The following is a 25,438-nucleotide window of genomic DNA, read 5'->3' as shown; positions in this document are numbered from 1 at the left end:
CGACGCGCAACAGCGAGTTCTTGGCTTCCCTGGATCTAATGGAAGCATATCTGCTAATCGGAATATGCAAGGATCATCAAAGGTTTCTTCAATTCATGGTCCTTGGGAGACATTTTCAGTTCCGGGCCCTCCCATTCGGCTTGGCGACAGCTCTCTGCACCTTCACCAAGGTGATGGTGGTGGTAGCGGCAGCTCTCAGGTGGGAGGGAGTTACTGCTTCATCCATTCCTAGACGACTGGCTCATTCAAGTGAAGTTGGAGGACATCTGCAGGCTGGCGGTACACAAAGTCTTACACCATCTGCGCTCCCTTGGGTCGTCAGTCAGTCCAAGACCCATCTGCTTCCTTCCCAGGTCTTGGACTTCTTGGGAGCGTGATTCGAATTCCAAGTCAGCAAAGTCTTCCTCATGGAGGAACGGATAACCAAGCTGACGTCACAAGTTCAATATCTCCTGTCAGTGCCAGTACCTAGGGTCTGGGATTACTTGCAGGTTCTTGGCTCTATGGCATCCACTCTGGAATTGGTCCCGAGGGCATTTGCTCATATGAGGCTTTTGCAGAGAGCATTGCTTTCCCGCTAGGATCTGATGTCTGTTTGAGGAATTCCAAGTTCCCTTGCCACTAACAGAGTCCGCCAGGTTCAGTCTTGGTTGGTGGCTTGTCCTTGACCACTTGAAGCAAAGTGTGGACTTCGAGGTGCCTCAGTGGGTGATAGTAACCACGGACGCCAGCCTCTCCGGTTGGGGAGCCATGTATCAATCTCAGTCAGCCCAGGGCCAGTGGAGACCGGTGTGCTTGGCATTGCAGAGATTTCTCCCTCTTGTCTGCAATCGGGCGGTACGAGTTCTGTCCGACAATGCGACAACAGTGGCTTACATCAACCGTCAAGGGGAACCAAGAGGCGTCCAGTAGCCTTAGAACTGATGGACTGGGCGGAACGACATCTAGCCCTGCTGGCGGCTTCTCACATAGCGGAGGTTGACAATGTGCAGGCGGATTTTCTCACCATCAATGACTAGACCCTGGAGAATGGGAGCCGACCTGGGATGCAATGACGCTTATCTCTCGCCAATGGGGCACTCCTCATTTGGACTTGATGGCGACTCAGAAAATGCAGAAGGGAACATGGGACAGAAGGAGTAGATGCCCTAGTACTTTCTTGGCCCCACGACGTTCTGCTCTATGTGTTTCCTTCATGGCCTCTGGTAGGCAAGATTCTGAGTCGAATAGAAGCTCACCCAGGGACATTATCCTAGTAGCTCTGGAGTGGCCTCGGAGACCATGGTTCGCGGACCTAGTCAACCTAGCTTTGGACAATCGTCTACACTTATGTCATCTTCCAAACCTGCTGCATCAGGGGTCGGTATTTTTAGACCAGGCGGATCACTTATGATCCGCCTGGTCTATGGCTTATGAGAGGAAACAGTTGAGAAAGAAAGGTTATCCTGAGGATATCATCTCCACTCTCTTATGGGCGCGGAAGACCTCTGCTTCTCTAACTTATGTCAGGGTGTGGAAGGTCTTCAACTCTTGGTGTAGCGAGTAAGGGGTCCTTCCCCGTCAGGCCTTGGTGGCACAGATTCTTGCATTTCTACAGAAAGGCTTCAGCAAGGGGTTATCCTTTAGTTCCCTCTGGGTGCAAGTAGCAGTTTTGGGATGTCTTAGAGGCAAGATTAAGGGTGCGGCTCTGGCAGCGCACCCTGATGTAGTACGTTTTCTTAGAGAGGCGAAGCACTTGAACCCTCCAGTCCGTTCCATTTGTCCTTCGTGGAGTCTTAATTTGGTGCTTCGGGTATAATGTGAACCTCCCTATGAGCCCCTCAAGAAGGACACCTTAAAGGATTTAACTCTCAAGATGGTGATTTTGGTGGCTATCTGCTCCACTAGGCCGGTCTCAGGATTCAAGCCTTCTCCTGTAGGGAGCCTTTTCTATGGATTTTTGATTCTGGGGTGTTGCTCCTTTCTTCCAGAGGTTGTCTCAGCCTTCCACTTAAATCAGTCAGTGGAACTTCAGGCTTTTCCGGTTTTCAATCGGGATACTCCTCACGCCAGAGAATTGAAGTGTCTAAATGTCAGAAGAGTTATTTTGCGTTACTTCGAGGTCATCAGCGCCTTTCGGGTTTCAGATCATCTTTTTGTTCTGTGGAGTGGTACTAAGAAAGGACATAAAGCGTCTAAAGTTACCATTGCCCACTGGTTGAAAGAGGCTATCGCTTCCGCATATATTTGCCGCATGTATTTTAAACCTGTTCCAGATGGTTTAAAAGCTCATTCATTACGGTCGCAAGCCACATTGAATTTGTGAGGATTGATGTGATGCCATAGTAGGATGTCACACAGGATAGGTAAAAGGTTTAAAAAAAAAAAAGGGTTTCCTGAAACAAATCAAGTGTCTACAGCCTGAGAAAGGTAAAAGTTTGCCAGGAACCAAAGAAAATAATTCTGGTAGTAACTGCACAGAAAATAGGGAATGCTGCCTCTGAGCCTTTAAAGACTGTACAGGAGAATGGGGGCATAAAAAATATGTCCATAGATTTTCTTCACCTCTTATTTTTATCCATTTTATTTGGTAATGTGTACACATTAGATTCAGGAAACTTTACTGGCATGATAAAGGGGGAGCAGGCTGGAGGTATGAGGGGGAAAATGCATATTTTTCAGGAGCTAGAAAGCTGACATGGGAAAAGAGTCTAACAGATGAAAAATATAAAAAAGACTCCTCCATTGCCATGATCCCCATCCTCTTCCTCTCTAAATTTCTAAATGTGTCTAATTCTGTTTGGGTTTTTAGACTTGTTCACTTTCATTAACCAAGTCCAGTTCAGAAGACTCGCACAGGCACGTGATGGCCTTCCTGTAAAAGAATCCCGTTTCCTTTGTCGTTCCTTAGTATGCAGAAGTCTCTTAACTGTAATTACGTAGAAAATGCCTGCAGATATAGCAGACACATGGCACCCTGTGCTAAGCCCATCATTTTCCTGTATGTTTGGAACCCATGCTGTGGGATGTTCTTTCCGTGTGGGTTGTGTGTGGCCAGTTTCTGTGTAGCATCAGTTAGGCGATTGACTGCTGCAGGGCTTTGAAATAAGCTTTGAGGTAGGCACAGTCAGCAAAACAATGAACATGGACCTAAGAACTGGAAGTGGGACAAGTTTGGATTTTATCTCCAGTGATAAACAGGCAGCTACAGTACTGAAAGTCAAGGAGGTATATGTGCGAGGGGAGGTAAATTAACATTTGTAGGCAGCATTTTCAACTCTACCTGCATTATTTTCCATGGAAAAAGTACCCAGGAAAAATACAGGTGCAAAAAGTCTGCAGGTACTTTCGTATTTACAGCAAATTTCCAAGTAAAATACACGTGTACTTTCTCTTGGTGCACAGACAAGTGGTAAAAAAAATACCCACTGACTTTTTCTCAAATTGGACAGCGTTTCTCTGTTGACAAGCAATTTCAATTTCAATGTATTTGTATTCTGAACATATCATGCATTCACACTGGGTCACAAAAGAACATACATAATAAAATAAAGAAACATGGACATGCAACCGATGACAAAATGTATGTGAAACAAACCAGAATATAAATAAAATACCATATAAACCTCATAATCCTGAATTAGCTATGACACATGGGTGACATCATTCGATAGCACCAAACAGACCCTTCTCTCCTAGCTCATAGAGCTTTTGCTCTACTGAGCATTTATGGGAGTTCCCACATGCACATTGCCTCCTGAGCCCCTTAGTCTTTTTTTGTCTGAGATTCAGCACGGATGGTTACCCCCTCTCTATTCTGATTTGGTAATTCGTTTTTTCTTTCTTCTTTAAACTTGCTTCAAGTTGCCTCACTGCCTTGGCAGCCCATCAACAGCATTTTTCATTGCTATAAAAAAAAGAAAAAGACTTAAACTTAATACAGAAAGATTTGAGGAGTGCCCGATTCCAAGAAGGCCACTTCTAGTGGCTTCTAGGATTACCTGTGTAGTTTAAAGATGTATATCAACGGTGGCCACAATATTTGTTACAAATATCTGAGACCAGACTGTTACAGCCAAATCCTATGACTGTGGCCAAATGTCACCGAGGTACCAGAGGAACAGGACCTGGAAGATGAAAGAACTTCGCAGTTCGGTAAGAAGCTGGGGCTCCCTCTGAGGCCAAGTTGAGAAGGAGCTCCTCAGGTAAAGCTCTTGCAGTGCTGGTTCCTGGATCCTCCATGCCACTGGGATCAAGCAAGGCATGAAGGTGTCATGAACAGGGGTTGGTGAGCTCTTCGTCTTGTGACCCGTAGGGGCTTGTCGATGCATGAGAAGAAGTTGAGATCAGGATCAGTCCTGTCAGCATATCAGGCCCAGGTGCATCAGCTTGGGCACGTTCAATGCACCAGCCCTCGGTGCCATCAATGCACCAGCCATTGGTCCCTGTATCTCCGTCGATGCATCAGGCCTCAGTTTAGCTATCGCAGCTGTTTGTTCCGTTAAGAACATAAGAAGTTGCTATGCTGGGTCAGACCATGGGTCCATCAAGCCCAGCATCCTGATACCAACAATGGCCAATCCAGGTTACAAGTACCTGGAAAGTACCCAAACATTAAGTAGATCCCATGCTACTAACGCCTAAGTGGCTATTCCCTAAGTCAATTTGATTAATAGCAGTTCATGGACTTCTCCTCCAAGAACTTATCCAATGCTTTTTTAAACCCAGCTACACCAACTGCACTAACCACATCCTCTGGCAACAAATTCCAGAGCTTAATTGTGCGTTGAGTGAAAAATAATTTTCTCCGATTAGTTTTAAATGTGCTACTTGCTAACTTCATGGAGTGCCCCCCTAGTTCTCATGATTTTTATAGACCTCTTATCATATCCCCCCTCAACCATCTCAAATCTATCTACATTCCACGCCCTGGTGGAATCAGAGCACCAGTCTCTGGCCCTGTTTGTGCACTCAAGGCAAGACCATTCATTGAGGGGCCTTGGTGGGGGGTGGGGGGGGTGTAATTCATTGTACTTGACATCCTGCCTCCTTGACTGAGAACTTCATTTGGAGACTCTGGATCATATATGCCCATTGTGCCTCTGGTTTCCATGTGTCCACTACTACAGTTGACCCAGGAGGGTGGTCCCTTCTGGAGTCCTCTAGGAGCTTCTCGGGAGGATGACCCCATACTGGTATAAGAGGAGGATATCTCTTCCCCAATTCCAGTAGCCCATTTAACAGGTAGTGGAATTGGTGAAGTCTTTCTTTACCTCATTAGCAGGGAATGACTAGGAGGGTACCGTTTAGTTTCTCCTGTACAGAGTGGCAAATTTATTCCCTCAATGAGGAATCCATCTCATCTGTATTCCACAGGAGCTCTCATCAGAGGTCCCAGTGATGGAATTTAACCCCCAACCATTCTCTCTGCAAAGGAATCTAGCCAGTCCGAGGAAGGAGCATGGAACATCACTATCTGGATCATGCCCCAGCAATATTCGCCTCTGAGACAATCGAGGAACCTTCCCCGATCCCCTTCATCATCATTGGAGTCATGAGTTGGTGCCTCTTTGCCTCTCAGTTCTCAGGAAGAATCTACAAGGATTCCCTCAGGCTGCCTACCTAATCTGCTGGAGCATTCTTCGCAACCAGAAAACCTTTCATACCCCAAATTCTTGGACAAGCTACATAAGGTAATGAGAGTCAACATCTGTAAAGACTAGGAACCCCAAACTAGAATCTTCAGCCTTCTCTGGATTTTGGAAACATTGTCCGAGTCTGTAATGATCCCAGTTCATTCAGTCCTATGGGATTTACAGATAAGAATGTGGGAGAGTACTTGTTAATGAAAAGGAAGAAATCTAAAAACCTAAAGAGTAAATGTTTAGAAATTGATATAGGAAGAGGATGGGGCACATGGTAATAGAGGATTCTTTCTATATTTTCATATTTTAGACTCTTCTCACATCAGCTTTCTAGCTGCTGAAAAACATGCATTTCCCCTCATACCTCCAACCCCCTTCCCCCTTTAGATTCAGAAAACTTTATTGGCATGACAATACTGATACGCTTGTATCAACAAGCTGAAACTCCTGGTAGAATGTCTGAACAGAGAGCAGGAAAACTGTCAGCGGACTTTTCTGGACACACAAGTGTGCGAACATCATTTTTTCCGCTCAATATGTAAATTGTTCGATATTACTGTGAAATCTCCTGTAGCAGCCATTGGAGCACGCCGATTGAGAACTAGCAATGTTCGTGAAGATGTTCATGACAAATTAGTTGATGTATCTTGTTTGGGAGACCTCCTGTTTGGAGACAAGATCAGGAAAACAGTCACCCAAATTAAGGTGCGACATACCACCTCTACTCAGTCTCTATTTACAGGAACCAAACAGCTGTCTGTGTCTAGGCATTCTTACTTCACTTTTAAACGCTCCTTTTTCCAGAGATTCTTGTTCTGCCAATTTCAGCAGTATTATGCACCACCTGCACTTCCACAACAACAGCTTACAACATATAGACAGCCCAAGAAACATCAACCAAAGACACCACCACAGACCCAGCCTAAGCCTGGGCTTAGTTTTTGACAAGACTTAAACTTCAAGCCACAACTTCCCCAGTAGGGGGGAGGATTCACCTTTTTCTAATAGAGTGAAGAGGAAGATTACGAAGGACCGTTGTGGAATCTGGTTACCATCCTCTAGTGCTGCACCAATGTTTAGCCTTCAATTCAGATCTGTCTCACTTGACCCAGCTCCATTTCAAGGTGCAGTCATTACTCAGCCAGCAGGAGATGGAACCTGTCCCTATCAAAGCAGTTGGTAAGGGGTTCTACTTTTTCTACTTCCTTAACCCTAAGAAGTCAGGGGGATTGAGTCTCATCCTGCATTTATGAAACTGAGCAAGATTCTGTTATGGGAGAAGTTCAAAATTAAATCCTTCCACATCATCTTACCCTTTATTGAAATGGGAGACTGGATGTGCACCCTAGATCTGAAAGATGCGTATGCTCATATATTCATCCATCACTCCCATTGGAAATGTTTCCATTTTATAGTGGATTTGTCTAACTACCAATACAAGGTTTTCCCTTTCGAGCTTTTAGTGGCATTGAGATCTTCACAAAATGCCTAGTGGTAGCAGAGCCCCACTTTCCCCAGGGAATTTGTGTCTTTTCTTACCTGGATGATTGGCTAGTGACAGGGCTTTCCCAAACAGGGGTATTGCAGTCCTTACAGAAGATGATCCAGCTCTTTCCAGACAATGCAGTCACTAGGATTCATAATCAACTTTGCCAAGTTGAACTTTATTTCTTCCTAAAGAATCAAGTTCATCAGGGAGTATATAGATCCCTGGAGGAAAGAGTGTGCCTCCTATTGGACTGGGCATTGGAGTGGGCATTCTGCTTTCGAACCTTGATCCAGAACCTACTATAGCAACAAGTCCTGGCTCGATATGTTTTGGTTGTCTTGGGGCATATGGCGGCAATGGTGCATGCAGGTCCCATGACCTGCCTCAAAGTGTGGATTCTTCGGTGGGGCCTCCACACTCAGTGGGATTAGATATTACAGACCTTGTGTGGTATCTGGTGAGGATCATCGCAGACATGAAGGAGTCTCTCCATTGGTGGTTAGACACAAACTTCCTGGAGATGGGGGCTTTTTTTTTTTTACTTCTACTTCATCAAGTGACGCTAGCATTGATGAAGCCACCAGGAGGGTTGGGAGGGGGGGTGCTTACGGGTTTCTTATAAACCCAAGAGATCTGGTCATCAACTGAATGTGTTTCAGGTCAACCTTCTGGAGCTAAGAGCAATCAGATATGCATTGAGAGGATTTTTTTTGCATCTCCTTCAGGGAAAGAGAATTCTGATTCAAACCATCAACCAAGTAGCAATGTTCTACATGAACAAGCAAGGGGGCATAGCCAAGAATCTTTAAGAATTTGGGCTTGCAGCTACAGAGTTGCCTTTCAAGCAACCAACCTTCCCGACATCTCCAACATGCTGGCAGATCACCTCAAAGTTTTTTGTCCCTATGAGTGGTCTCTAGACCAAACAGTAGAAGAAAGGTTTTTTTTACCTCTAGGGTTGTCTGTTGATCAATTTTGCATCAGAGGACACAGGAAAATTGAAAAAATTTGCTCCAAATCAAATTCATATCTGCTCCGGATGGTTTTCTGCTCAAGTGGGATGCAGATTTGTTGTATGCTTTTCTGCCACTTTCACTGGTGGCAAGTAAAGTGCAGAAAGCACTGAAGGACCAGTGGGCTTGATCCTCATGGCTCCAGTGTGGCCCAGACAAGTATGGTTGTCTTACCTTATCAGGTTGTCAGTCAATCCTCTGATCTCTCTGGGATCCAATCCTTCTTTGCTAACTTAAGAAGAATGTCATCTGTCATCTGAACCTCTTCTTTCTCAGCTTGACAGCATGAATGTTGAGCACTCACTAATCTCATCACTGTCCAAGGAAGTTGAGAATATTGTGATTTTGGCCAGAAGGCGATCAACTAGAAGAACTTATAGTTTTAAATGCCATTGTGGCTTATCATGTTCAAGTGGATGGCAAACCAATCTCCATTCTTTAGTGTCGAAGTTCATGAAAGGCTTATGAAATGTGAGACGTCCGGTCACCAACCCACTGGTGCCATGGGATCTCGAAGTTGTATTGGCAGAACTAATGAAACTGCCTTACAAACCATTTTCAAGCACTGACTAATTAGGTGTATCTAAGAATACCATTAGACTGTTACAACTATTGCAAAATTCAGCAACCAGAGTACTGACAGAGTACTTCACTGGTTACCAAGTCACTTTAGATTACAGTGCAAAGTTTTAATATTGATTCATAAAATCATTCATAATCCCGAAACCATCTGATTAGGCACAAGCCTTCATTGTTAAACACCACAATTTATTTATTTTTTATTTATTTAGCATTTTTTATATACCGAGGTATAGCAGAGTTGCCTTCACTCCGGTTTACATACAGAAACAACATGTTACATAGAACGATGTATGAAGATTACAATTTAAAATTAACGATAGTAAATACAACAGGAGAATGTATAACGAGATAACACAGGATAGAACCCTGAATAGATGTACATATATCTCATGAAGCATTGAAGGGCATCTGTATCATTGTAACAGGGAGATTGAAGATTGAAAAATGGCAGAATATATAAAAGAATTTTAAAGTCATTGAGTGCTATCTTTAAAAGATTGGCTGAGAAGCCAGGGTTTTAAGTCTTTTTTGAAGGATTTTAAGTTATCTTGATTGGTGAGGCAATGGTGTCTGCACTCAGCAACTAAGGGTTTATTAGCAGTTCCAACAATTCAGCAGGCACGTTTAGATAAAGTGTGGGACAGAGTGGTCTCAGTGGCCGGTCCTCTATGGGGGAACACTGTGCCTGAACAATTCTCTGCCCTGCATAATACTGAAGCTTTTAAGAAATTGCTAAAAACCTGGCTTTTCAAGCAAGCCTTTAATGAATAAATACTTTCAACAATGCTTCCACAAATATGCCACTGGATAGAGCAAGGACATGGAGATATGGGCTCCCGGGACTAACAAGAATGGTTGAAAGGTTTTGAATTTTTAAAACATGTAATGTCATTTTGATGAGACCAGATACGATGCTTAACTTTTTAAGATGTTAAATTTATTTCATTTTATTTGTAATCATATCCAGTTAAATGCTTGTTTTATAAAAATGAATAATGGTTTTTAATTTTCTGTGTTTTTAGATGTAAACCGCTTTGATTGTCAAATAAGGCAGTATAAAAATAACGCAAATAAATAAATAAATTAGTCGCCTTCTTTAAAGTTCCTCATATGAAAAGTAGTGTTCCTAGTTGCTATCACACGGCTAGAATTGACAGTGAGTGTCAAGCATTGGGTCATTATTCACCTTACCTGTAGTTTTTCCACAGCAGAGTGATGCTCTGTACTGGCCCCGAGTTTTTGCCAAAATTAGTTTTGGCCTTTCATCCGAATCAAACAATTGTTTTGCCCACTTTCTTTCCAAGACCTCATGCACATAAAAGGGAGAAGGTCCTCCATTCACTGGACTGTAAAAGGGCTTTGGCATATTATCTGGAGAGAACTGAACCACATTGTCGGGCTTTTCAGTTTTTTGCCTTTTACGACTTTGACTGGATATAGCTATTTCCAAGCATACATTGTCCACCAGGCTGGCAGACTGTATCACACTATGTTCTGGCTGGCTTCCAGGTACCTGATTCTGTCAGAGCTCATCAGGAAAGAACTATGGCTACCTCAGTGGCTCACCTAAGAGCCGTGCCCATCGAAAACATTTGTAAAGCTGCAACTCTGTCGTCAGTTCACATCTTCATGTCTAAACAATCTATGGAGATTTGTTAGTGGCTTTGGGCAGCAGTTTTGTGCAGCCTGTTCACACAGTAGTCCGCATTCCACAGAGGAGGGACTGGGTTGCTTTTTTAGTAAGTGCTCCACTGCAACCCTCAGCTCTGCGACTCCCCAGGTGTCATGGATAATTCAGCTCCTATTGTTGATGGAGAAAGCAAGTTTGCTTACCATGAATGGTGTTCTCTGTAGAAAACAGGATGAATTAGCAGTGTTTAATAGCCACCTGCCTCCCTGGAGAATCGACTATCTTGCTGAAGCTAAGCTCTGCAATCAAACCGTCACTTCGTAACTGATTCTCTATCATGCACACCCATCCCATGGTCTGACCACTATATCATAAGAACATCCAACACTCTTCAAAGACTGCCGCCCCTCCCAATCTGCTCTACCACTATACAATACCGAAAAACATGCAATAGAGACGAGCTTACCACAGCTCTATCCAACACCCAGTTTAACCTTGATCTATCAAATGCTGACACTGCTTTAACTTCATGGAATGAATACACCCTCTCAGTTGCTAATAACATTTGCCCCCTCATTACAAAAAAACTCTCCTCTCAGAAAAATACAAAAAAACCCTGGTACACTCCCACACTAAAAGACCTAAAACAAGCCCTTAGAAAAGCTGAAAAAAATTGGCGTAAAGAACAGACACCTACTCTACTTGCACGATACAAAACTTCCCTGCAAAACTATAGTGAGATGATCAACAATGCAAAAAAGAATTTCTATGCTGGTAAAATACATCAATTTCAATTCAATCCAAAAGTATTGTTTGAATATGTCACTTCACTTACTAACCTCACTCCAAATATCATACCAGAAGAAGAAGCCAAAATCAAATGCGAACAACTGGCTTCTTTCTTTCAGGACAAAATTAACAAAATCATGACACGCTTCCCCCATAATCCCCACATGCCCCAATTCAATAACCTCTGTCACACAAAAGACTCTGCACCTCAGCTAACATTCTTTGAAAACACAGCAACAACTGAAATTGAATCCCTGCTCAAAAAAGCTAAACCCTCCTCTCACCCGTCTGATACCATCCCCACAAAACTCCTACTCACTGTCCCTGATCTAATAGCCAGCCCCATTTCTAACATTATCAATACTTCCATCGAATTTGGACAAGTACCCAACTCTCTCAAATTTGCTATCCTTAAACCTACTTTAAAAAAACCTAAGCTCGACCCATTAGACCTTGGCAATTACCGCCCTATTTCTAATCTCCCATTTATTGCTAAAATCCTAGAAAAAACTATCAACCGTCAACTCAGTGACTATTTAGAAGAACACCAAATCCTCTCTCCCTCACAATATGGGTTTCGTAAATTACATAGTACTGAAACTCTTCTCTTATCACTGTCTGATTACCTTCTCAAAAGCCTAGATAGAAATCAACTACATCTTCTAGTAATCCTGGATATTTCAGCGGCTTTTGATACCGTTAACCACCAAATTCTCCTCCAACGCCTACACGAGATTGGAATAACTGGTACCGCTCATAACTGGTTTACTTCCTACCTGTCCAATCATAATTATAAAGTCAAAATTGGCAACTACCTATCAAAAGAAATCCCCCTGAAGCAAGGAGTCCCGCAAGGCTCTTCACTTTCATCTACCCTTTTTAACATTTATCTTCTTCCGCTTTGCCATCTCCTCGCCAACCTTAAACTTCCACACTTTTTGTACGCTGATGATGTACAAATTCTTATTCCAGTAACAGAATCTATATCCAAAGCCCTTGAAATCTGGGACACTACTCTCACTGCTATCAACAATCTATTAACCTCCTTACAACTTGCCCTCAACTCCACAAAAACAGAACTCATGATCATATCTCCTCCTACTCCATTACATACTTCGCCTACCTTACCTATAACACCAACGCACATACAATTCTCTCACCAAGTCCGAGACCTAGGAGTCATTATTGATGACCAAATGACCCTCAAAAAATTTATCAGTGCAATCCTTAAAGAATGTTTTTTCAAATTACATACACTCAAAAAATTGAAACCCTTGCTTCACGCATCTGATTTCCGGACAGTTTTACAAGCCATGTTGTTTTCCAAAACAGATTATTGCAATTCACTCCTCCTAGGCCTACCTAAAAATGCCATCCGCCCCTTACAAATTCTGCAAAACACTGCAGCCCGTATCCTTACTAACACAAACTCAAAGGAACATATTACGCCAGTTTTGAAGGACCTTCACTGGCTCCCCATTCAATATCGCATACAGTACAAGACATTAACACTGATCCATAAAGCCCTCCACAATCCTGAAATGAAATGGTTTAATAATTCACTGCAATTTCAAACTTCTATTAAACCTACCAGAAATCAATACCTCGCCACATTACAGACCCCCTCACCCAAAATATATAACCATGCCTCCACCAAAGCACGAGCGCTTTCCTTTGCTGGCCCATTGTTATGGAATACCTTGCCCACTGAACTGCGCCTTGAGCCATCTCCCAAAACTTTCAAGCAAAAACTCAAGACATGGTTATTTACACATGCCTATACCTGAAATATATATGTCTTTCTTCCCCTTTTTATGCCCTGCCTTATTTACCCAACACCCCCTTTCTCTACACTATCTCTAATTTCCCCTTTTTTATGTCCTTACTGTAAATACCATTCCATACTTTTGCTCTTAATTGCACCTGAAGCGCTTTCTCCCCTCTCTTATCACTCCTAATTATAACTCCATCTTCTCCTAACCTGTCCCTAACCTCATACCTAATTTCCTAAAATCCCTTTACTTTCCAGCTCTGTTTAACTCAGCTCAGTTAATCCTAAATGATAGTTCTGTTTTAAAAGATTCTACTTGTTTTATGTTCAAATATATATATTCTTACTTTTGTTAAATGTATAATGCTTATTTAATCCTGTTAAATGTATAACGCTCCGGCGTAAGTTCCTGTTCATTGTACACCGACGTGATATCTTTGATGAGCGGCGGTATATAAAAAACTATAAATAAATAAATAAATAAATAACTGAGGGACTCACAAGGCAGCGGGAATGCCCATGCATGCTCAGTGAAGCAAAAAAACTATGACCTAGGAGAGAAGGGTCTATTCAGTGTCACTGGATGACATCAACTATGTGTCGTGGCTAATTTATCCTGCTCTCTATGGAAAACAGTAAGCAAATTTGCTTTACTTTGCTAGGAAATCTGACCCTGTAACTACTTTGGTTTTCCTCTCACCAATAAAATGACATTGGCAGTCCTGCTGTTAACTTTGCTGCATGCCTGAGCAGATTTCTCTGCTCCCTTGGCTCAATATGTGGAGTGGGTGGGAGGGAGGGAGGCTAGTTTGCATAACAGTTCTTTAATTATGTCTGTGTTTTGTAGCTTCTTGGTGTAAGACCAGTAGTCTGTGATACATCATTATTCTGTGTTGATCGTCCCCATGAGGTTCACATACTTGTTGTTATGCCAAAATAAGAAAAACTTTTCAATATTCAAGGAGGTGGTAGGGATGGGGAGAGGGGTTAGGGAATCAGTGAGAGAACTGATGAAAATAACGAAATCTTGAGTGATCTTCCCTGTTCCCCTCCACAGGAGGTCGGGTTCATTCGCATTGATGGCTCCACGCCTTCGGCCAACCGTCAGAACCTGTGCCAGGAGTTCCAGTTCTCGGAGAAGTGCCATGTGGCTGTGCTGTCTCTCACTGCGGCTAACATGGGGATAACCCTTTCTGCTGCTGACCTGGTGGTGTTTGCAGAGCTCTTCTGGAATCCAGGCGTAAGCAAATCAAAGTGCAGTTTGTATTCCTGATATGTGCCTGATGTCTGCATCCTTCATTTTCATACCCCCCAGTATTCTGAGATTCTGGTGCAGCTTTTCACCAGAAGCCCGATGAGATAAAATACCCTAGAGAAAAGAGACAAGGAGATGTGGCAGAGATATTCAGATACCTGAAAGGTATAAATGATGCACAGGAGGCAATCCTTTTTCAGTAGAAAGGAAGTTCGAGAACAGGGGGTCATGATTTGAAGCTCTAAGGCGGATAGACTCAGGAGCAACATCCGGAAATATTTTTTCACGAAAAAAGTGGATGTGTGGAACGCCGTCCCAGAGTGGATGGTGGAGGCTAAAATAGTAATGGGCTTCAAGAGGGCATGGGATAAGCACAGTGCATCCTTAGTTGCAAATAACTAGAAATGCAGGCAGTAATGCAGTTGGATCTGTCTGGCAGGAATTAACTAGCTGCTGGATCTGGTTGGCAGGCTATACAAGTACAGTAAAATCTAGAAGTCTCAGTGGAAATGCAGTTGCTCATGTAGCCATATCTATCTGGCAGGCTATGTGCTCCTCATATGACCTGACTGGGCAGCAGGCTGTGGTGGTAGAGTATTTTCTTTAAAGGCCACAGAGACCTAATAGGTTGGATGATTAGGCAACAGCCATGCAAGTAATGGTAGCAATTTAGATTATTTACAAAGCTTTGTGGGTTAGAAATGGGAAGGGAGACGTGCTGGGTACGACCAGAATGGGACGTTTATACGTTCATATACAGAAGAGGGCAGAGTAATGTGGAGGAAGATGACAAATATTATCCTAAATATAGTGTGATAACTTGCAAACACTCATGCTCTATGCTTGGCAGCCTTACAGGAATAACTGGGCTGATTGTATTGGTGAGTTGGTCTTTTTCTGCTATCATCTGCGTTGTTACTATAGTGTCTGCACAGGTACTTTGGTGGGGATCAGGCGGTCAGCAAAGCTTTGCTCTGCATCACTGGACAGTTGGTAAGGAGCAGTTCCTTGGCAGTTGGTGCCCAGCATAGAAGCTGGTGGCTAATGACCTCCAGGCCTAAGTCACCTACCCATCACCTTTCCTACTGCAGTAGCACAGATCCTACTTGCTCTCCAAATTCATCCTTCCTTCCCACTGCTAAGAATCCCCTGTGCTTGTCTTATATACCAACACAGCATGGAAGCAGCCAGGAGCAAGATGTTCAGGGACAGAAAAAGGGAAATTTATTTTTACAAACATTTATCTTGGAAGGGCATTCAGACGATGCAAAATGGGGGTTAGCGCATCCAAAATGCATGTCCGACCAAGTGCGTAGCTAAAAGCGCTCATCACATGTAAATTCATGTTCCCAGTCCAGACTCCTGGGATTTGCCTCCCTTTCAGCTGATGGAGACAGAGACAGTTTTGTAGGCACCGCCTCTTAACCCGGTGTGCCACCTGCATCTCCTCAGTATTTCTCTGACTCCAGCAGATGGAGGTAGAACAAAACCTGTGGTTCAGTACCTGAAAAAAAAAAGAGAGAGAGTCAATAAAGGAAAAGGGGAGATTTCCTCCCAGGATGTTGGCAGGTCCTGGTGGGACCATCCCTCCTGGTAGCAAGATAGAACGAGCAGGGGTTGGGAACCCCAAAATTGCTCTAGCTGTCGCACCAGGGTTGAAAGCTAGTGGTCTAGCTCCCTCCCCTTCAGCAAGGATCACTGGAAGCCTCTGCCTTTCAGGAAAGTACACTTTTTAGTGTTGTCTTATGAAATCTGTTAAAAAAAAAAAAAAAAAAAAAAGGAAGCTGTCGGAGCGCTGTTGCTTTTTACTTTTGGCTCTCCCGGTCGCATAGGATGGCAGTCGGGGACAGAGGCAGGTACCTGAGGTGGCTCCCGATCTAGTGTCCTCTCTCGGTGCGGGCCACGCGGTCCAGGGCACGCCGAGCCATCCCATGAGCGAGCTGTTGCTCCATGTGCGGGGAGCACTATTCATGGCTTTCTAGGGCTGGCAGGTGTTCCTGCTGCCTCTCCGGTGGGGAGGGCTTCTCACGGGGGGGACTGAGACAGCGTTACTGAAGCAGTGCAAGCCTGGTAGGTCGCGGGATGCTTCCGACAGAGCAGTCGACCTATTCCCGCTGAGCGGGGGAGCAACGGCCATTTTGAAATCAGTCTTGAACATAAGAAATTGCCATGCTGGGTCAGACCAAGGGTCCATCAAGCCCAACATCCTGTTTCCAACAAAGGCCAAACCAGGCCACAAGAACCTGGCAAGTATCCAAACACCAAGAAGATCCCATGCTACTGATGCAATTAATAGCAGTGGCTATTCCCTAAGTCAACTTGATTAATAACAGTTAATTGGCTTTACCTCCAAGAACTTATCCAAACCTTTTTTTAACCCAGCTACACTAACTGCACTAACCACATCCTCTGGCAACAAATTCCAGAGCTTTATTGTGCATTGAGTGAAAAAGAATTTTTTCCGATTAGTCTTAAATGTGCTACTTGTTAAATTCATGGAATGCCCCCTTGTCCATCTATTATCTGAAAGTTTAAATAACGAATTCACAACTACTCGTTCAAGACCTCTCATGATTTTAAAGACCTCTATCATATCCCCCCTCAGCCGTCCCTTCTCCAAGCTGAACAGCCCTAACCTCTTCAGCCTTTCCTCATAGGGGAGCTATTCCATCCCCTTTATCATTTTGGTTGCCCTTCTCTGTACCTTCTCCATCACAACTATATCTTTTTTGAGATGCGGCGACCAGAATTGTACAGAGTATTCAAGGTGCGGTCTCACCATGGAGCGATACAGAGGCATTATGACATTTTCTGCTTTATTAACCATTCCCTTCCTAATAATTCCTAACATTCTGTTTGCTTTTTTGACTGCTGCAGCACACTGAGCCAACGATTCCAAAGTATTATCCACTATGATGCTTAGATCTTTTACCTGGGTGGTAGCTCCTAATATGGAACCTAATATCGTGTAACTACAGCAAGGGTTATTTTTCCCTATATGCAACATCTTGCACTTGTCCACATTAAATTTCATCTGCCATTTGGATGCCCAATCTTCCAGTTTTGCAAGATCCTCCTGTAATTTATCACAATCCGCTTGTGATTTAACTACTCTGAATAATTTTGTATCATCCGCAAATTTGATAACCTCACTCGTCGTATTCCTTTCCAGATCATTTATAAATATATAGAAAAGCACCGGTCCAAGAACAGATCCCTGAGGCACTCCACTGTTTACCCTTTTCCACTGAGAAAATTGACCATTTAATCCTACTCTGTTTCCTGTCTCTTAATCAGTTTATAATCCACTAAAGGACATCGCCTCCTATCCCATGACCTTTTAGTTTTCTTAGAAGCCTCTCATGAGGAACTTTGTCAAACACCTTCTGAAAATCCAAATACACTACATCTACCGGTTCACCTTTATCCACATGTTTATTAACCTCTTCAACAAAAAATGAGGCAGATTTGTTAGGCAAGAGGTAAATCCATGTTGACTGTGTTCCATTAAACCATGTCTTTCTATATGCTCTACAATTTTGATCTTTAGAATAGTTTCCACTAATTTTCCCGGCACTGAAGTCAGGCTCACTAGTCTATAGTTTCTCAGATTGCACCTGGAGCCCTTTTTAAATATTGGGGCTACATTGGCCACCCTCCAGTCTTCAGGTACAATGGATGATTTTAATGATAGATTACAAATTTTAACTAATAGATCAGAAATTTCATTTTTTAGTTCCTTCAGTACCCTAGGATGCATGCCATCCGGTCCAAGTGATTTGCTACTCTTTAGTTTGTCAATCTGGCCTACTACGTCTTCCAGGTTCACAGTGATTTAGTTCAGTTCGTCTGACTCGCCCTCGAAAACCATTTCTGGAACTGCTATCTCCGTAACATCCTTTTGGGTACTTGCAAGGTTCTTGTGGCCTGGTTTGGCCTCTTTTGGAAACAGGATGCTGGGCTTGTGGACCCTTGGTTTGACCCAGCATGGCAATTTGTTATGTTCTTATGATCCTCATTATTAAACACGGAAGCAAAAATTTCATTTAGTCTTCTTACAATGGCCTTATCTTCCCTAAGAGCTCCTTTAACCCCTTGTCATCTAACGGTCCAACCGACTCCCTCACAGGTTTTTCGCTTCGGACCCACAATATGGAACAATATGCCATTAGAAATCAGACTACAAAGTATCATCAAAACCTTCAAAAAAAGTTTAAAAACATGGCTATTTAAGCAAGCATACCACAAAGAGAACTGAGAGCAAAAAAACAGGAAATTTTGGTTGCAGTCAGTCTAGATCACATTCACACACCTTGTTTCTTTAGTGTGTGCATCTCATTACCTTATCCTAAACCATTCTTTCTTTTTAAACAACAAAAAAAACCAAAATAAAGTAGTACGATATCTCATAACCGAATAAGAGAAAACCGGACATGACTTATAACACTCACCAAATTATATTTTTTTAATGAAACTATGTTACAGTAAATTAACGGCACCTGTTTAAGAGTTTAGAATTCCAGATTCTGGATTTTACACATAGTTATTGTGCCCTATTGTGAACCGTTGTGATGGCACCCGCTTAACGACGGTATAGAAAAGACTTTAAATAAATAAATAAAAGTTTTTATTATGAGTTTTTGCCTCTACGGTCAACTTCATTTCAAATTCTCTCTTCGCCTGTCTTATCAATGTTTTACACTTAACTTGACAATGCTTATACTTTATCCTATTTTCTTCAGATGGATCCTTCCAATTTTTGAAGGATGTTTTTTGGCTAAAATAGCCTCTTTCACCTCACCTTTTAACGGTAATCGTTTTGCCTTCCTTCCACCTTTCTTAATGCAAGGAATTTATCTGGACTGCGCGTCTAGGATTGTATTTTCAAACAATGTCCATGCCTGTTGAACACTTTTAACCTTTGCAGCTGCACCTTTCAGAATTTTTCTAACTATTTTCCTCATTTTATCAAAGTTTCCCTTTTGAAAATTTAGTGTTAGAGTTGTAGATTTACTTATTGTCCCCCTTCCAGTTATTAGTTTAAATTTGATCATGTTATGATCACTATTGCCAAGTGACCCCACCACTGTTACCTCTCTCACCAAATCCTGTGTTCCACTAAGAATTAAATCTAAAATAGCTTGTTAGAGGCACTATAAAGTCTTTAGAGACTGTGTCCCACACCACAGAGTCAGTTTCCACAGGAGGAGGAGTCAGCCTAGGGATCTCATTGCCAGCTTTCACCCCTCCAGAAGGCTTGCTCAGCTGGGGAGAGGCAGGGAGTCTATGACCTTCTCACTCCCATGTACTATTAAAATGGCCACCAGGTTCTCTGCCTGCATTGGTGGGAGAATCAGCTATTGCTGATCCCACACTGGGATATTCAGATCGCTGATGCACTTCCCTGCCTGCTGCTCTAAACAACCACAATAGAATATCTTCACTCCCCCATGTGCGTACTTCTAACTTTGTAGCTACTGCAACGCAAGCCTCTTCCTGCCATATTGCTACCAAAACTTCTGCATAGCCACTGCAGAATACCCCCAGGTATCAAATCAAGCATGCACACCTTACCATCTCTCCTGTGGCCTCTGCACTGCCATGGGATCTGCCCTGCTCAGAGATCCTGTTGAGCATCTCTCAGCCCTTGCTCTTTACTTTTTTTATTTTTGGTTTATGCCACCCACAGCGAGTCAAAGGAACCCTCCATCAATTCAGGGTATCGGGATAGATACACCTGAAGCAGGGGGTGGGGGGAAGAGTAAGAATTCACCGAAGCTGCCGACATCCGGGGCCTAGATGACCAATCGGTAGTGTCTGGCAAAGGTATGTAAAGACTTCCAAGTAGCCACCCTGCAAATTTCTTGCGGCAAAACCACTTGACATTCTGCCCAAGAGGCTGCCTGCAAACGGGTAGAATGAGTCCTTAACCCCTCCAGGATGGGTCGACCATGACAGATATATGCGGAACCAATAGCCTCCTTCAACCAACACGCTATTGTGGCCTTTAAGAACATAAGAAATTGCCATGCTGGGTCAGACCAAGGGTCCATCAAGCCCAGCATCCTGTTTCCAACAGAGGCCAAACCAGGATTTTGGACCTTCCAGGTCTGGTGTTCCTAGTAGCTGCAGGTTGGTTTCAGCATCCTTGATATAAGGACTTGGTGTTGCAGGGTCCAGTTCTTCATGAAGATCCAGTTCAATTTTGTCTTATGGCCTGGTCCTTTGAGGGGCATGTTTAGTATGAAGGATATTCTCAGGCTGTCGTGGCTACTCTTTTAAAGGCTAGAAAGTTTTCTGGTCATTAGCTTATGTGCAAATTTGGAGTGTCTTTTGGAATTTTAAACTCTAGGAAGCAAGGTATTCCTAGCGAAGGTCCAGTGATCATGGTTCTGTATTTTTACAGGAAGGTTCTTCAAGGATTTGGATTGTTCCTTGCAGGTATGGGTTTCCCCTATGCTGCAGTAGACAGGGTAGACCTGTTGCTGAGCCGCAGGCGGGAGCGCTAGGGGGCACTCCCGATTCCGGGAAGATGTGCCCAGTTCTATTTAGGGCCATCGCCAACTGGTGCGGATCTGCGGGGACGAGAGAAGTGTGCCCCTGTGGTGAGACGGACCTTGTCTGGAAGGCTGAAACAAGCGAGGAAAGTCCTTGAAGACTTGGAGCAGGTGAGGAAAGTCCTTGAAGACTTGGAACGTAGACATAAGACACAGAGGGGGCGAGCAAGACCCTCAGGCACCCTACACAGCCCAGAGGCTGGTTGTGGACCATGCTGTCCCCAACGTGTCCTACACAGCCGGATGACTGGTCGCGGACCACATGGGGAGCAGGACAAGCTCAGGAAGTCTCAGAGCACAGGAGTGAAGCAACCCCTCGGATCCTCCAGAGTCTGAACTGGATTCAGGAGCAGATAAAACTTGGAACTTGGAACTCGGGTTAAAAGCAAGGAATCTCCGGAGGCACGGGTTGTTCAGGACCTGGAGTATCAGGACCAGGATGGAACATCTGGACTGGAACGGAACATGGAGACATCAGGATTGGAGCGGACCATGGAGGCATCAGGATTGGAGCGGAACATGGAGGCATCTGGACTGGAGCGGAACATGGAGACATCAGGGCTGGAACAACATGGACCAGGCAGGAGTGGTGATGAGAAGTCCACCAGAGACCAGCTCAGGAAGAACTAGCTCCAGCAAGGAACTTGCTCCTTGCCAAGGCCCTGGAGGAATAGCTGAAGAGCCCTTTTGTAGGGCTAGAAGGATAACACCCAGGGAGGAGTCTCCAGGGGGCCACACCTGTGCTGGCCCTTTAAGTAGGGAAGAGAGCCGCGGACCTGCCCCCTAGGAGGAGCAGGAATAGGAAGTCCAGGACCCTGGACAGCAGCAATGCAGAGCAGCGTGAGGAGGAGCCAGAGCAGGCCTCAACCAGGCCCGACAAGGGAGCCGTGGCGTCCAAGCCGCGAAGATAGGCCGAGGAGCGGCTTCCCTGCCGCAGGAAGGCCCGAGGACGAGGGCCCTTCCCCCCGGAGGGAGCAAGGGATGTCGGTGGCCTCCTGCCGCATTGGGGAGTCCCGGCATGGCTCTTACCGCGCTGGGAAGATGGCGGCCGGACCACGGTAAGAAGGCTGGTTGGTAGCTTCAGGCAAGGCCCCAGCTTCTGCGGCCTCTGGGTCGCGAAGGTAAGCACCTCCCGTGGCTCCAGCCACAGGAGGAGCACAACAAGACCTTTGCCTTTTCATTCAAATATGTTGTCTCTTTTTTTTTTTTTTGTGGGGCTTCAAACATGTTAGACCTCCATTAAAGGTTTCTGTTTCATCTTGGGACCAGAATCTAGTTTTGCCATTTTGGTGGTATTGCAGTTGACACTGTCAGGGTCGTTTCTCCAAGTTGCTTGCCTTGAAGGCTGTCCTTTTTCTATTGGCTATTGGTTCAGTTCGCAGAATTTCAGAGTAGCAAGGGTTTTTCTTGCAGAGAGCTCTTTTTTATTTTTTGGTTGATTACATAGGATATGGTCAGGTTCCTTCGTTTTCTGCCTAAGGTGGCTTCCACCTTTTCTTTGATGTAGATGATTGGTCTACCTTCATTCAGCAAGTGTGAGACTTGGTAGTTCAGGCTGCTTCTCACAATGGATGTGAGATATCTCGATGTCCTTGATGCCTCTAGGAGGTTTGATCATGTTTTGGGGATCTGTATTAGCTATGTGAAAGGTAAGGCGGCAATGGTAACTGCAAGGGAACCTGGGAGTAAAGAGGTTATGAGGGGAGTTTCTATAGTTTCTGGTAGGCCCTTACCAAAACTTGATGGCTCAGTCCACGAGGGATCCAGCTGCTACTTGGGCAGAGCTTCAGTAGGTAGCGACTTGGTTTTCGTTGCATTCTTTCTGAGCTTCCTATATAGACATCAGGGTCAGGGAGGAGGCCTCCTTTGCCTCTGAGGTGTTGCCAGCAGGGTTGGCAGCATCCTGCCCTATTCAGAAGTAGCTTGGAAACATCCTATTCGTCTGAACTGGTCTGACAGGATGATGAGGAAAGTGAAACCTGATAATTTCCCCTCCTTGATTCCATTCAGACAAGTCCAGGACCTTCCCCATGCTGCCAGTCTTGTGTATCTCTTCCTTCTCGATTTGGAATGGTATTAAAGAACTGGGATTTCCTGTTTCTGTGCTGGTGAGTAATTTAACATTTGTTTATGAAACATTCTATATCTGCTGCCTACTTCCTTATTCTTCTGGAAGTCCTCTGGTAGTTTAAAAAAAAAAGAGAGAGAGAACCATGTAAATGATGATGATTGATTTCAGTTGAAGTTATATACAGCTAGCTTGTTACAGGTAATGCTGGCAGGCTGAGGTCAGCGCAGATGCACATAAGGGGTGACAGCAGCGAACCTATTGGTCTCTGTTTCCATCTGCTGGTTGATGAACATAACCCATTCATGTGGACTGGTCTGACTGGACTCAAGGGGAGGAAATTATCAAGTAAGAGCTAATTTCACTGTAGTCGTGTCTGCTCAGCAGGTCTTTCTAAGCTGTTTTTATTTCTCTTTTCATTCACAAGTTATCAAAAGAGGAAAATGGTAAAGTATTGGAATCAGTGAGGGGCAATCTCCACCCCACCCCCTCGATTTTCATCTATGAGGTTTACTCGGCAGTAGCCAAGAACTAATAAAGAAAGCATGCAGAGTGGTGGAGAAATGGATTTCAGCGCTACCTCTAAAGCATCTCCTTTTATTCTCCAGGTTCTCATACAAGCAGAAGATCGTGTGCATCGAATCGGACAGACCAATTCAGTGAATATTCATTATCTCGTTGCAAAAGGCACTGCTGATGACTTCCTCTGGTAGGAAAATAAAGCATGGGCTTCCTTTGAAGGATCTTTTGTACCTGAGATGAAATAGATCATTCCTAGATATTTAGAAATCTTTGTTAAAGCAGAAAGCCTAAGGCATGAAGTTTGCTTGCTGGGCTGCTGTCAGGACGATGAACCGCTCTGATGTGCTTTTCAATATATTTATATAAATGATCTGGAAAGGAATACGACAAGTGAGGTAATCAAATTTGGGGATGATACAAAATTATTCAGAGTAGTTAAATCACAAGCGGATTGTGATACATTACAGAAGGACCTTGCAAGACTGGAAGATTGGGCATCCAAATGGCAGATGAAATTTAATGTGGACAAGTGCAAGGTGATGCATATAGGGAAAAATAACCGTTGCTGCAGTTACACAATGTTAGGTTCCATATTAGGAGCTACCACCCAGGAAAAAGATCTAGGCATCATAATGGATAATACTTTAAAATCATCGGCTCAGTGTGCTGCAGCAGTCAAAAAACAAACAGAATGTTAGGAATTATTAGGGAGGGAATGGTTAATAGAACGGAAAATGTCATAATGCCTCTGTATCGCTCCATGGTGAGACCGCACCATGAATACTGTGTACAATTCTGGTCGCCGCATCTCAAAAAAGATATAGTTGCAATGGAGAAGGTACAGAGAAGGGCAACCAAAATGTTAAAGGGGATGGAACAGCTCTCCTATGAAGAAAGGCTGAAGAGGTTAGGGCTTTTCAGCTTGGAGAAGAGATGGCTGAGGGGGGATATGATAGAGGTGTTTAAGATCATGAGAGGTCTTGAACGAGTAGATGTGAATCGGTTATTTACACTTTTGAATAATAGAAGGACTAGGGGGCATTCCATGAAGTTAGCAAGTAGCACATTTAAGACTAATCAGAGAAAATTCTTTTTCACTCAATGCACAATTAAGCTCTGGAATTTATTACCAGAGGATGTGGTTAGTGCAGTTAGTGTAGCTGGGTTCAAAAAAGGTTTGGATAAGTTCTTGGAGGAGAAGTCCATTAACGGCTATTAATCAAGTTTACTTAGGGAATAGCCACTGCTATTAATTGCATCAGTAGCATGGGATCTTCTTAGTGTTTGGGTACTTGCCAGGTTCTTGTGACCTGGATTGGCCTCTGTTGGAAACAGGATGCTGGGCTTGATGGACCCTTGGTCTGACCCAGCATGGCAACTTCTTATGTTCTTATGATTCTTTTTTTTTTTGTCCAGCATCGGTCTGTTCCTGACCATATATGATCTCCACAAGCTCCCTCCCTGTAAAAGCACTGCTTTCCTTTACCTCAGCAGACACAGAGGAAAAGCAAATAGGCATAGCCTATAAGCAACAAGCTTTCTGGGCTGCAGTTCATATCTTAGACCCTCTGTCCCTTCAGACTCTTTTGGTCTAGTGGCTAAACTCTAGCCCTTCTTTCCTGACCCTCTGTAATCAGATGAGGGTTAGGTTAAGTAACTGGTTCAAGGTCACTCAGTAATCTTAGTTCCCTGTACGTACCAGGATCAGTCCAGGACACCTGGGTTGTGACTCCGCACCAGTAGATGGAGACAGACTAAAACTTGTGGGCGGAGCTACATATGCTCCTGTGCCGGTCACAGCCCCTCAGTCTTACTCTGTCTCCAGTAGATGGTGCAGGTCCAGTCACAGCCTCTGCCTGCCCTGGTACTGGTAGTTAGTCAGGGTTGAGGTTTTTTTTTTTTCTGTGTTTTGTTAAGTCAGTACTGGTTGGCTATAGTTCCAGTCTTTTTGTTTCTTCCAAAATATTTTTCTTTATTTTTCTTCAATTTCCTGTGAGGAAGTCCCATCCGCCCTACCTCCCAGGGGGGTTGGAAGGTTCTGAGGGGACCATCCCCCCCTGGTAGAGGCCGCTGCCAGGGTTGAGAACCCGGCTATTCCAGTGGCAGCGTCGGGGGTGACACCGGGGAGCCCGGTTCAC

General features: G+C 44.0%; 1 protein-coding gene across 2 annotated transcripts in view; it reads left to right on the top strand.

Moving 5' to 3' along the window:
- Positions 1 to 25,438, top strand: part of SMARCAL1 (SWI/SNF related, matrix associated, actin dependent regulator of chromatin, subfamily a like 1) — a 192,129-nt gene that overhangs the window by 159,407 nt on the left and 7,284 nt on the right. Inside the window, exons 14-15 of one of the 2 annotated variants that reach the window (XM_029605117.1) lie at positions 13,956 to 14,138; positions 23,387 to 23,487. In XM_029605117.1, the coding sequence (XP_029460977.1) occupies positions 13,956 to 14,138; positions 23,387 to 23,487 (284 nt within the window). The remainder of the gene's footprint in view (positions 1 to 13,955; positions 14,139 to 23,386; positions 23,488 to 25,438) is intronic. The other variant, XM_029605118.1, reaches the window with a different exon arrangement.

Source organism: Rhinatrema bivittatum, chromosome 6, assembly GCF_901001135.1.
Source record: "Rhinatrema bivittatum chromosome 6, aRhiBiv1.1, whole genome shotgun sequence".
Taxonomy (NCBI): domain Eukaryota; kingdom Metazoa; phylum Chordata; class Amphibia; order Gymnophiona; family Rhinatrematidae; genus Rhinatrema; species Rhinatrema bivittatum.
This window is presented reverse-complemented; position numbering and strand designations above follow the sequence as displayed.